The 13,734-nt window shown below is 53.6% G+C and overlaps 1 protein-coding gene across 1 annotated transcript in view; it reads right to left on the bottom strand.

Moving 5' to 3' along the window:
* KDM8 (lysine demethylase 8) overlaps positions 1-13,734 on the bottom strand; it is a 34,621-nt gene that overhangs the window by 12,768 nt on the left and 8,119 nt on the right. Inside the window, exons 2-7 of the mRNA XM_059898056.1 lie at positions 12,642-13,137; positions 10,083-10,249; positions 8,814-8,946; positions 7,027-7,071; positions 945-1,094; positions 30-122 (exon numbers count right to left, since the gene is read on the bottom strand). Coding sequence (XP_059754039.1) covers positions 30-122; positions 945-1,094; positions 7,027-7,071; positions 8,814-8,946; positions 10,083-10,249; positions 12,642-13,109 — 1,056 coding nt within the window. The 5' untranslated portion in view covers positions 13,110-13,137. The remainder of the gene's footprint in view (positions 1-29; positions 123-944; positions 1,095-7,026; positions 7,072-8,813; positions 8,947-10,082; positions 10,250-12,641; positions 13,138-13,734) is intronic.

Below are 13,734 nucleotides of genomic sequence, written 5' to 3'. Positions count from 1 at the left end.
GGCGGGTCACACCGGTCCCCCAGGCCCACCTGGCTCGTGTTGTGAAGAAGGTGCGTGTCATGAGGGTACAGGGCCTCTGACTCCTGCGGGGAGTACAGCCGGATGTACTTCCTGCCCATCACCTGCACGGAAGAGAGCCGCCCTCCTCAGCAGGTGCCCGGCCGCCCCGGCCGCCCCGCGCCCGGCGCACACGCCAGGTGAGGAGCGACTGCCTTCGCTACCGTTGCTAACCGGCCTCGACCGTGGCGCCGCTGTCTCAGTGCCGCACGTGTTATTAACTCTAAGCCTCAGCACAGCCCTCCGAGGTGGTTTATCCTCTCCCCCCCATTTTACAGGTGAGGAAATGGAGGCACAGAGAGGTTAAGTGAATGGCCCACGTTCACAAGGCTGAGAGGCGGTCTGGCTCCCGGCCTCTCTGCTGCCTCTGGGGACTGGTCCCCGGGCTGGAAGAACACTCTCCCTCGTCAAACCTCTCTGCCTACGACGGAAGGTGGTTTTATAACAGGTGCCCCTCCCCTTACAACACACACGCACGCGCGCGCGCTGCTCTGTCTGGGTCTCAGTAAAACCACCCACTGGCTGAGCAGCTTCCCCGTATTTGGAGAGAGGATTCTGGCAGGAGAAGCTGGCCTGGTTCCGATGGACGGCAGGGGAGAGGCAGCCGTCGGGGCACTTGCTCCGTCCTGAGATGGCGCCCCGGCCCTGCTCTGCCCTCAGGAGGTGTCCGGGAACCCAGACGATGCAGGAGCCATGGCTGGAAGCCGCCCCGACCAGGCAGAGGGCCCCACCCTGAGGCGGGGTACCTTTTGTTTCTCTGTTTTCACTTCTGTCCACGTCCCTGTCAGTGGTTCATCTCTTTAGTGTTTAAATGTGGACAATGCGGCCAGGCCGCGTGTGGCTGGGCCAGGAGGAGGGGGAAGGCCGATGTTCTGAGCAGCTCCAACCTGGGTTAGGAAGTTCTGCTGGGGGTCCTGGTGAAGCGGGGAGACGGTGCCTTGGGGACCGAACCAGGCGTTGATGGTGATCTCCTCTTCCTCCCCGGCGCCCAGGCAGCAGTAATCGGGGATGCTGATGTCCTGCTTCAGCTCCGGGATCTGTAGGGCCAGAGCAGACGCGGGGGGTTAAGACCAGGCCTGTGGGACACAGCAGCCTAGAAGTCCACTGACTCTCCCGGAAGGCCGATACACACTGTCTTCTTGTGTAATAATATGACTGTAGCCATATTTTACTGTATAGCAGTTTAAAAATCAATTTTAGAAAGTAAATATATAATTGCTAGGGAAGGGTTATAATTTTATTTTCAGATTTCTTTCCATGTCATATGCATTTTAGCTTGGTTTCCTTTTCTTAAAAACCTGATACCACTGCTTTGTACCTAAAAATAAACCAGCTTGCAATTTTCTAATTTTAGAACATCAAATTAAAGAAAAACAAAAAGAAAATGGGACTGAGTAGTTAATGAAATCTCTGAAAGGGAAGATTTTCCAAACTTTACTAATGGTAAAGCAATCACAATTGGTACATTTAAGATAAGTTACTTAATACAAAGATGGGGAGTAAAATGGGAAACATTTGAACTGTGGTAAAGGAAGGTTAATGTAGAGAGTGCATACAAAATAATAAGGAAAAATAATAAGGATCCCAATACATAAGGTATACAAATAAGAAAAGGACAAAAACCAGATCATACGTAAAGATAAATTAGATATAAAGAAGGGTTTCAGTCTCATTAGCAATAAACATTGCCACCATTTCCCACTGATCAAATTGGCAGAAGCTGAAAAAGTGGTAACACTCAGTGGTGGTGAGGATGTGGTAATTTAGGGGGCACCCTCATGCCAGGCTGCTGGTGGCATCAAGCGATGTGGTCAGGACTTCCCTGGTGGCACAGTGGTTAAGAATCTACCTGCCAATGCAGGGGACACGGGTTCGAGCCCTGGTCCGGAAAGAATCCCACATGCTGCGGAGCAACTAAGCCCGTGCGCCACAACTACTGAGCCTGCGCTATAGAGCCCGCGAGCCACAACTACTGAAGCCCGTGTGCCTAGAGCCCGTGCTCTGCCACAAGAGAAGCCACTGCAATGAGAAGCCTGTGCACCACAGCAAAGAGTAGCCCCCGCTCACCACAACTAGAGAAAGCCCACGGGCAGCAACGAAGACTCAATGCAGAAAGAAAGAAAGGAAGGGAGGGAGGGAGGGAAGAGAGAGAGAGAAAGAAAGAAAGAAATTGGGTGAAAAAAAAAATTGGTTTAAAAAAAAGAAAGCGATGTGGTCAAGTGTGGAAGTCTTAAAACCATTCATGGACTTTGACCCAGGTGAAAGTGAGCTTGTGCTGCTCCTTTGTGTGGCGGCGTCAGGGGCCTCCGGGAGGCTGTGCAGTTAGGGCTCCCGGGGAAGGACGAGGGCTGTACGAGGAGGTGCGGTCAGCTGACCTGCCCCGGCACCGTCAGTGACCATCTCTAATGAGATGGACAGGTTCTTCCTCGATTTACGATGGGGTTGTGTCCCGATAAACCCATCGTAATTTGAAAATATCGAAAGCTGAAAACACGTTTGGTACACCTAATCTGCCGAACATCATTGCTGAGCCTGGCTTGCCTTAAACGTGCTCAGAACACTTACATTAGCCTACAATTGGGCAAAATCATTGAACACAAACTCTATTTTATGATGAAGTGTTGACTACCTCACCCAATTTATTGGATACCGTACTGAAAGCAAAAAACAGAATGTTATCTGGGTACAGAGTGGCTGTGACCGTATCCATCGTCTCCCCTCATGATCGTGTGACGAACTGGGAGACCCAGCCCAGCATCACGAGAGAGTATCGTAAACACACCACTAGCCCAGGAAAAAAGCCAGATTCAAAATTCAAAGTACAGTTTCTACTGAACGCATATCACTTCGGCACCACCATAAGGTTGAAGAATCCTAAGTTGGGGACCACCTTATACTTTAAAACGGCAAGTACCGTGAGTCCCCTCATGTTTTCTTATGCCCCACACCTCCTCACTTCCCGACCAGACCCGCAGAAGGCAGCTCCAGGGCTCCACTCCCAGGGCCCGTGAGGAATCCAGCCGCCCTGAGGGAGGGGCTGGAGCTGCCTTCTGCAGGCCTGGTCGGGAAGTGGCTTCAGCCAGGGTGAGTGGTTTCTTCACTCTGAGACTCCGGTTCTTTCCAAATGGGGCCAGTCCACACAGCCCTGCCGAGCCCCCAGCTCCCAAGACTGCCTGCTCTGCCGGCAAATGCTCGGAGGCTTTGGGAAGTTAAATAGAAACTTAAGTTTGGTTCCCAAAAGGTTGCAAAGGGGACCCACTATGCTAGTTTACTCAGGTATTTTCAGACTGAGCTCTCGGGGCTGAAGGGACACCTGCAGGTGGACTGGCCATTACTTTAGTGCAACAATCGCAGGGGGCAGCTGGAAAGTTCTCCCTGCGGGGAGCCTGGGCTGTTCCGTACTTTTAGAGTCTGTCTCCAACAGCCCATGTAGAAATGCGGAAATGCTGCTGTGTCCACTGCTTTGGGCTGACAGAGAAGTTCACAGTCTGAGGTGCCCTGTCCTGTGGGGCTCCCCAGCGAGTGGCGAGACGCCAAAGGCCTCTGGGAACTGCCTGCGTCTCCCCTGCCAGGCTCGCTGTCACACCACACGGTTTCTGGCTGGGATTACGCCAGACTCCAGCCCTGGGGGATGCTGAGAAGCTGCCTGGTTCCTGGTGACATCATCAGGTTTCCTGAGAGGTGACTGGTTGACCAGACGGTGTCATCAGAGCCACTGGCCAAGGATTCAGAGACGCCAAGAGGAGAAACTGTCTTAGACGTGACTGATACTTGAAGGCAGACCAAGCACAGTGGCCAAAATCTTCTGAAACACAGGGTCGCTGGGAGGGGAGTCAGTAAGAGGTTTTGGGTGGGGCGACCCTGAGCTTCGTGCAGGCAGAGAAGGCCCCAGAAGCCACACAGAGGCTGGCAGGCCAGGCGGTCCCTCTGCGCTGCATGATGGCCCCAGGGCTCCGGCAATCCCCAAGGTAGTCTGACAGCAGAGGAGAAAACCCACTTCTGGGGTCCCAAGACAAAACGCCTTCAAAGTCTTCGATTGTCATAAAAATAATCATGTACTTTGCCTTCTACTTCTAAATGTGCTTCCTCGTGTTCTAGTAAAATGGCAATTGGCTGCTCCAAGACAGGGAGCCAAGATGACCTGTGGCTTCCAGGGGCCCTGGGAGGCCGAGCCCCAGTATGACGGAGGCCAGGGGATAGGACAGGCCGGTCTCTTGAGATCACGTGGTAGGGGCCTAATCAACCTGAATCCCCCTTTTCTTCACTTAGCAAGAGAGGACAGGACTCAGGACCTACGAGTCCTCACATGGGGAAGCCTGGGCAAGAGAACACAGCCCACGCGGCCCCATCACCTCCTGCCCCCCTGTAACTTTGGACCTGCAGCTCCCGGAGGCTGGCACAGCCCCAACTGGGGCCCCCCGGTCAGGACAGGGACCCCAGCTTCCCACTGGCTGTGGTCCTGACCCCGAATGACCCAGGTCTTCCCTGTTCAGGGCACAGACCCAGCCCCTGACCTCGCCTCTCGCCCAGCACTGCCCACTCTGGGCAGCTGTGGCGTCAGGCCTGGCCAAGACCACATCTGCCAAGTCCCCCCGGATGCCTCAGCTCCACCTAACGAGTGGCTCGGGTCCCAAACCTAGGAGTCTTCCTGGGCTGCTCCCTTTCCCTCGGTCTCTGCACACCCACCATGTCAGGTGCCGGCAGCTCACACACACCCTAACCCCATCTCTCCACGCGCGGCGTCAGCTCTCCCTGGACCGCTGCAGCAGCCTTCTAGCGGTCTCCCTGCTTCCACACCTGTCACTTCAACTCCTCCCCAGACAGTGCCGCAGCCATCCTGGAAACACTTCCCTTCACATTAAGAAAACCATCCTTCCTCCAGCCCTGATCTTCCTCTCAGGCCCCATCTGCCACTTCCCTCCCCTTCATGCGCTCGGCTCCGGCCACGCTGAACTCTCCTGCCCCTTGAAGGTGAAAGTTCACAGCTGCTGCTCTCCCAGCTGGCATGGCACTTGTCATGTCCTTTTAGACACGAGAAGAAAATAAAATGGCAAGTTGATGACGGAGATAAAATACCCACAATGCTTACGGTTGACAACTAGCTTGCATCCAGAACATATATAAAGGATTCCTAAAATTCAAAATAAGACCAACAACCCAATAAAAAAAAAATGGGCAAAATATCTGCCATGTGGCTGGGTACCTACTGCTCATCTTTTGGGCTGCTGCTGAGACATTACCTCCCCAAGACCCCTTCCCTGACCATCGGATGGAAAGGGCCCTTGCCCTGCCCAGCCTCCTTTGTAGGGTACATTTTTCCTTTTCTTCAAGGCGCTCATTACCCTCAGATACATGTGTTTTTCAGGTCCACGGGGCAGGAGAGCGACTGTCTCCTTTGTCCCGGCGTCCCCAGGGCAGGGTTCAGTGCCGGTGCACAGGGGCCTGCCTACAAAGCAGCCGTCTCCCGCCAGACACCAGGGTCACAGCCCCGGCCACCCCCCAAGTACAGAGTGAAGAGGAGAGCGGGGGATGAGGCAAGGGGTGGACGGAAAGCCCAACTGTCCGGTCATTCCCCAGGGTGAGCCCTCCTCTAAGCATTTCGGCATCCTAACTGGACGGCTTTGAAAGCGCAGGATGCAATCTGATTCACGCTACACTTCACTTTGTTCCGTTTTGTTTGCATTTAAAAACAAAGTCTCTGTTCTTCTCATTACGAGGACTGTACGTACTCATTATAGATGATTTGGAAACCGCAGAAAAGAGAGGGAGGAACCCCCTCGCCCTCTCACCCCCCGCAGACAATCCCTGTTCACCTTCTGCGGCCTTTCTTCCTGTCCTCTGCCAACTCAGCTGCGGCCATCCTGCACATCACTGCACAGCCCCATCTCCTCACTCCCCACGAGCCAGACGGTCCCGGTTCCCGCCGCTTCCCCAGCTCTGCATTTGGTGGCTACGGGCCCCACCTGACCCAGGTCTGGGTGACAGGTGATGCTGGTGCCATTGATCTGGGTGCGGCCCAGGATGGACCCTGCACTCTAAAAGCCAGGATGCTGGCGATGTCTGGGCCACACCTGGACGGTCTCAGGGGAGGATGTGTGACGGAGAAAGGGCTAGTGCAGCCTGCCACTGTCCCTCTTCTTCCCCTAGGCGCTCTCCGTGCATCCCCCGGCTCCCCTGTTGGATTCTCCTGGGAATACTAACTTGGAGTGGGAACCCTCCGGCTCACAAATGTCCTAAGGCTCCTCGCTGTCTTGGCCTGGCCTTCAAGGCCCTCCCAGCTTGGCCCCAGCCCCCCTCTTCGGCTTCCTGCTCTGCTTTTCTGACCAAACCCTCTCACGCCGGTGGACGCGCCCAGCACGGGGATTCGTTCTGCTCTCCGACCCCGGCTCACGAGGCGCCTCTCCCTGGGACTGGCCTCGGCCTTGAGCCCTGCTCCTCCCCTCAGCTCCAGCCCACGGCCCCCTCCTCTTTCAGTCTCCACCAGTTCGTCCTGAGGGTCTTCCATCCAGCCGGTCAGGGTAGCCAGAGGAGTGGAACCCGGGCCCTGCCCCAGCGCACAGGCCCAGGTACGGGGAGCCTGCCTCATAAGCAGACGATTGAGGGGTGGTTAGGGCGGCTCCAGGCCCTGCCCAGGGGACCCTGTGAGTCAAGGTCGGCGGCAGCTCGCTCGTTCTGGGTCAGGTCAGAGCCTGCCACCCTCACCTGGGGGACCTGTTCCTCAGTTCCGACCACACCCGGGCTTCAGGCTCCATCCCCCGGGGGCCAGCCTAGGGCCTGCTCTGCTCCCCTGCTTCCCGCTGGCGAGTAGGGCACGGGCAGAGGCACAGGGGGCCTCCCTGCTCACCGCAGGGGGCAGTACCACTGGGGAGCAAACGAGGCTGCGACCCCTTTCCAACCCTCTGGGGCCAGCGCCCAGGAAGGGAGGTGGGAGAGGGGGAGAGGGTGAAGGGTAGAGGGGCTCGGACTTACCTGGTCAAAGAGCTGGTGCTGAGCAAGGTACCCGATGTCCTTCGGCTACTCCATGGGAGAAAAACCAGAGGCGACACAGAAAAGCCCCGTTAGTCGCAGGACACCTCCTCAGAGCTGCCCGTTTGGCTGGCTCTCAGCCCCCTGCCCTAGGTGTCACCTGCAGGGCCCTCCTCTCCGGCCTGCTTGGTCCCCCTCCTCTGACCCGGGGGCGAATGTGATCCCTCGCCAGCCAGCAGGACTGGGCTGATGGGGGGACTGAGGATCCGGCCCTGCCTCTGCCCTGAGTAAGTCACCCTGAGCCCCGGGGCTCAGTTTCCTCAAATGAAACATGAAGGGGCTGTACACACATAAGGATTTTTTAAAAATAAAAACGGAATCATACAATATGTATTACTGTGAAGTCTGCTTTTTTCATTTAATGATATATCATGACTACCTCTTCAGGTCAATACAGGCATACGTGACTCATTCTTTTGATGGATGCATGTTTTATAGACAGGATGCATCATTATTCATTCAACCATCCCCCTGCTGGTGGACATTAAGGTGGTTCTGCCGCGGTGTTTCAATAAACAGCCGAATGCTCTGGTCCTTATGTTTACATAAGGAGAACAATGCAGTCAGGAAGTATGTGGATTTTAAACCTCAATAGCTTCTGCCACGTCGTTTTCCCAAACGTTACATCATTTACACTCTCACCAGCAGTTAACGTGAGAGTCCACTTTCCTACATCTGCCTGCACTGGAGATGATCATTTTGTGAAAATGTCTACGAATCAGATGAGTGAAAAGATCAGTGCTTTACAAACTGGGCTCCCCGACGCTCAGGGGTTCTTTGAAGATGCCCGAGGGCCTCTACAAGGGTCAGATGGGGGCGGGGCAGATGGGACGCTGGGCACCACTGACCCCAACTGCGGCCAGAGTGGCCAACAGGTATCAGGAAGAGGAAGACACCCAGGGCCCTCACTGTTAAGAAATGACAAAATGGTGCAGCTGCTTTGGAAGACAATCTGGCAGCTCCTCAAAAGGTTACACACAGAGTTACCATCTGACCCAGCAACTCCACTCCTCATATACACCTAAGAGAAATGGAATCACATGTCCGCACAAAAATGTGTACGTGAATGTTCACAGCAGCATTCTTCATACCAGCCAAAAAGTGGACACAACCCAAATGGCCGTCCACTGAGGAATGGACAAACAAGATGCGGTCTATCCATCAAAGGGATAGTATTCGGCCATACAAAGGCACGGAGGACTGGTACGTGCTACGACAGAGATGAACCCTGAAAACATTATGCTAAATAGAAGAAGCCAGACAGAGGTTGTCACATATTATATGATTCCAATTATGTGAAATGTCCAGAACTGGCAAATCCATAGAAACGGAAAGCAGATTCGTGGATGCCTGGGGATGGGGGGAAGGGGAAGGGGATATGGGAAGTGACTACTAATGGGTATGGGGTTTCTTTGGGCTGACGAGAATGTTCTAGAATTAGATAGTGGTGATGGTTGCACAATCTTGTGAATATACCAAAACCCACTAAATTGTAACCAAAAAAAACCAACCAAACAAAAAAAACCTCCAAAACACAAAGGGCCTGAAATGGGAACCTTATATCCAGCCTGCCTTTCTCATGCTGGCCAGCCTTCTGACCACAGGCCCTTAAAGAATGGTTTCTTGACTCCTCCAAACCCCCCCCGCCGGCGACATACGGAAGTTATTTGCCCAAATGTAACGCGTTCCCTCCCTCCTAAGTATTAGGGGGCAGGAGTCAAACGACACACCTCATTCCTGATGTACTTGCTGATGAACTCATTGACAGTCATGAGCGTCTGGGACCACTCCTCATCCGTGTACCTGGAACCGACCTCTACCGGGACGGTGCGGCAGCCAGCGATTTCTTGGATGTACTCCAGACTATTCGGAAAACAGGGATTGGCATTGCCATCGTACGCTAACACCCGCTGGGTGCCCTGCTAAACGTGATATGCTGGTCTCCTTTCATTGGCACAAACGCTCACGAGGAGGAGGAAGACCCCACTTCACTGCTGAGGAGACACAGGTGCAAGAGAGGCGAGGTCACTTGCCCACCTGGCGCTGGGCAGCTTTGCAGATACAACCAATGAATCTGGTTCTTGCTGGGCGGCTCTATTTCCCTGCTTGCCTAGAGCCTTTCAACCTCTCTCTTTGCTCGCCCTGTCACAAGCAGAGAGATCTTCTTTGGGCCAGTGGCGGGCAGTGCAGGGTGGTGAGGGGCCTGGGTCCTCAGCTCCGGTGGCCTGGTGCCGAGTCCAGCCCTGCCTGTCACCCACCAGGGGACCTGTGGCAAGTCCCTTCGCCTCTCTGAGCCCTTGTTCCCCGTTTGCGAACTGTGGGTGATGACACTGCCCGTCACACAGGAACCAGGGAGGGGACAGTGAGGGAAGACATGGCATGTGCCCGCCTTGCGTGGTCAAGCACACAAGTCTCAGCGGGAACCACTCCCTCCGCAAAACCACTGCCACAGACAGGCTGGCTCCATCCACCTGCCTGCGACACGCCTCCTCATCTCAAAATTAGGCACGGCTGTGGCATCATGGCGACTGTCCAGCTGCCTGATCTGACCTCTCCACCATGAATCTGCGGAGGGACTGGAAACAGACATGAGGAGAGAATAAACACAGGAGCCCTTGGACCCCACGCAGAGGGGGTGGGGCTGTCTTGGGTTCTTATTTCTACTCTCAAGGCTCAGGGACCCCTAAGAAACTCCACAGAATTCCTGAGATCCTGCAAAACTGCATAATGGACTTAACATTGGACTTCCACGACGCACTCCTTAAAAACTGCTTAGGGCCGGCAAGCTGTAGAAGGTAAGAATCTTATAACCTCTGGCATCGCTTCAGAGCGCTGTGCCTTTGATGCGTGTTTAACCCCTCGGCCGTCCATCTCGCTTCACTGCCAGTGAAGTGTCTGGGGGGCTGTATTCACTTGGGGATGATGGGAGGAGGAATTTGGGGGTCTCTGGGGCTGCTAAATTGGGAAGAGGAACCGCACCGCCCTCAGCAGACGCCCACCTCCACTTCTTCATGCACGGCCAGTGGTCGGCCACACCTTCCAAGATCACAGGCCTCCCTGGATCCAAAAAATGCTTCCTGAAATGCTGGAGGGATGGACAGTGAAGCCGGGGCACCGTTCTTTCTGACGTCGTATCTGGAATCGGAACGCGGTCATTCCTTGCTTTCTGTTCAAAATTAAGACAAAACAAGATGGCAACAACTGCAGAAAGGCCAAAATTCGAGGCATTCCACTAGGAATTTGCATCAATGGTAGTAAGACAGCTGAGGTGTCATTAGTAACAATAAGAAGTTATTATTTATTGTCAGTTTTACTGCTGCTACTGTTACTACTGATGTTTCACGATATCAACATGTTTTTTTCTCTACCGGTTCATTTAAAATGTTTGTTTAATTATAAAACTAATATACTACTTTCATAGAGGAAAACTTACTATCCCAAACTCCACCATCTAACATACAAGGATTCTTCTCATTACTGTATGTTCCTTTCCCATTTTGTTCACACATATACATCTCTGATCCACTCTAAGATTCACAATGAATAAGCAACTCTGCCTCTTCTGTCCAATCATTTCTCTAAAGTAGTTTCCATGCTGCCACCCAGCCCTTGCAATGTCTTGAGTGGCTGCCTCATCATTTACTTAACCATCTCCCAGCTGAGGGACCTGAACAAGTTACTGTCTCTGAGCCCGTTTCCCCATGTGTTAAACCCCGCTGGGTGACGAGACCCCATATGTAAAGCACCCAGCACTGCCGCCGGGCACCTGTCGGCTCCCTCTGCTGGACCCCAAGCCCGTGCTCAACATTCACGCAGTGGCGGCAGCGACAGCTAACATTCTTCCCTGCAGGCGATGCGCGAGGCCTTGAATTTGCCTGTTCTTTTCTCGCTGTCCCCAAAGTAGACTTTTACTTCCCTGTACTCCCTTGTCAAACAGGCCTTCCCTGACCACCCTGTCTGAAGCAGCCTCCCCACCTTTCTCACCACCTGGGAGAAGACATTCTTTTACAGCCTCACTAGAACGTCAGCTTGAGGACGGGGTCTGGACCATGCCCTTGGTTCCCGGCGCATCTGGGCCACCGCTGGGGCTCAATAAGGCTGCTGAGCAAAGCCCTTCCTACAGGCAGGGGAACGGAGGTGGCACAGAGCAGCCACGACACTGCCTGAGGCTTAGGCAGCGGGTGGTGGCGCAGGAATGTGAACCCAGGCAGCTGCCTTCAGAGCCTGAGCTCCCACCCCTTTAACCATATGCACTGCCCCAGACCGCGAACACCACCCTGGCCATGAAGCCACCGCCATATCCCTTGGGACAGCCCTGGCCTGGGCAAGGGTGGGTGCAACCCCTGGGCCCAAGGGGACAGATATTTGTCCCTTGATCTGCATGTCTGCCTGACCCTCTGAAAGGTCCACCAACACCCCATGCCCTTGGCCCTGTGCCACCCTTGGCAACACTGGGTGTTGTATAAAATCTCATTTGATAATTTCAGAGCCAAGAATGGCTGCTTTTTTTGTTTGTATGTTTAAACCAGAGGTGAGGTTGAACATTTCCCACATGTTTGTTTAACAGATCTGTTTCCTCCTTGTGAACAGTCTGTTCGTGTGTCTGCTCTCTACCTCCTGGGGCCCAGTTTTTTCTTTTTTCTTTTCCCCTGTTGATTTGTATAATTCTTATACAATAAAGATATCTCCTCTCTGACAGCTTTGCTACAAATTTCTCTTCCCTGTTTATAGGCTCACTTTTTATTTCAGTTACATGCATGGTGTGTTTATGACATCCATTTGCATTATTCTTATAGAAAAATAATACTCACTGTAGGGAATTCTGAAAACAAGAAAATATTTAGAAAAATGTCGAAAACACCCCATAACTCCCTTACCCAGTGTCCAGTACAGTCTCGGTCTTTTTTTTCTGGGGGTCAGCACTCTGCTATTTTAACAGATAAGGAAACTGAGGCTCAGAGGAGGTGACTGACTTGCCCAGAGGTACTGTGAGTGGGTCTGCGTGTCAGTGCTGGGATGTGAAGCCTGAAGAAACCACCCTCAGTATCTGTGGGGTATTCTCTGGCACATGCACTTAAATACCAGTGAGGACACGGTCAAGTATCTAAAGGGCAGGACCGATCAGTCACTGAGTTGTAGTATCTCATCCAAACTCAGCAGCACAAAGACAGACGCAGACAGGAAAGTGGGTGACACTTCAACCAAGGGGCCAGGAAGAAGCTGAAAGAGAAGGGCTCCCGCTGGCTGCAGGGCTCGGCCACACAATCCCTCTGAGCCATTTCTCTCAGGAACCACAAAGCTTTTACCCTCCTGCTCTCCCCAAGGGGCACTGCTTTTGCACAAACTGAGAAAAAAAAAAAAAAAAAATTGAGACAAGAGGCTGCTCCATTTCCAAATCAATGGAGATGCCATTTTTCAACCAGAGGGGTCAGCATGCCAGGGGCTTCACCCCAGGGGAGAGCTGACCGTGACTTCTAGGAAAACAGGGCTGATGGATTTTGCTGGGTGTGGTCAGTGGCGGTTGCCCACCCCCCTCCCCCCCCACCGCCCCCGGATACCTTTAAGCCGAGCGGCTCCTGGCTCGGGCCGGGGGCGGGCCTTTTTCCAGAGAGCAGGTGCTTCTGGAGGACGGCAGTGACTTTAAGGAGGATGTCCCCGAAGATGGCCGCCCCCATCAGCAGGCCCATGTCGCAGGCTTTCAGGGCGGCGGCCACGGAGGCAGCGTCCCCAGGCGGCGCGCACAGACACACGGCTTTCAGGAGGCAGCTGAAGGCATACACCCGCCGCCAGTCCTTCTCCACGTGCTGCCAGGGCCCTGTGTTCAGCTTCTCCCAGGAGTAGTCGAGCAGCACCTCGCAGGTCTGCAGACACTCTCGCCTCCTGTCCCCGTAGAAGAGCTCGGCGGCTTCCTGCAGCAGCAGCACCACGCTGCCCTCCACCTTCTCTCCCAGCTCCAGCTTCAGCTCCTCTTTCGTGCGGGGCAGGAGTGCCCAGAGGGCCTCCCAGAGCGCGCCTGGCCCCGCCATCGGCCCAGCCGGCTCAGTCCGATGAGTGCTGGGGGGAAAAATAAGTTACAGCAAAACACCACGTTGTATGTGTACATATTTACAGTTCTACATTTTCATAAAATAAGACTGGGGGAAAACAAGCTAGATCTGTGATGACATCCAGCGGCCAAAATGTCAACAACTGAAATTTTAAATATATATAAACTATTTTCCTAAAAAAAGAGAGAGACCGAGAGAGAGACAGCACGCACAGACCTGGTCCCCTACAGGTTCCCAAGGCTTCCGGACTTGTCCCATGTAACACACATCTCATCTGCACTGATTCTTCAACAATGGTCTTCTCCGCCCTGTGAGGGCAGGGTCCCTATCTGTCTGGTGTCACCACTGCATCTTCAGGGCCTGGCATAACACTAGGCACACAGTGGGCACCGGACCTGTATTTGTTCAGAGAGTAACATGTATTGTTCTTGTCTGGAATGCCTCCAACACCCCTCTTCTCTGGCAACTCCTATCCAGCCTTTAAGGCCCATCTTAAATGATCCCCTATGTGAAGCCTGCCAAGATTCTCCGACAGTGTTTTGGGTTTGAACAGCCCTTGAGCTTCTTGCAGAGTCAAGCTCATAGTAGGCACTCAATTACTACT

The sequence above is a fragment of the Balaenoptera ricei genome, chromosome 15 (genome assembly GCF_028023285.1).
Source record: "Balaenoptera ricei isolate mBalRic1 chromosome 15, mBalRic1.hap2, whole genome shotgun sequence".
Lineage (NCBI taxonomy): Eukaryota > Metazoa > Chordata > Mammalia > Artiodactyla > Balaenopteridae > Balaenoptera > Balaenoptera ricei.
The sequence above is the reverse complement of the archived record's forward strand: the minus strand, read 5'-3'. Positions and strand labels throughout refer to the sequence as shown.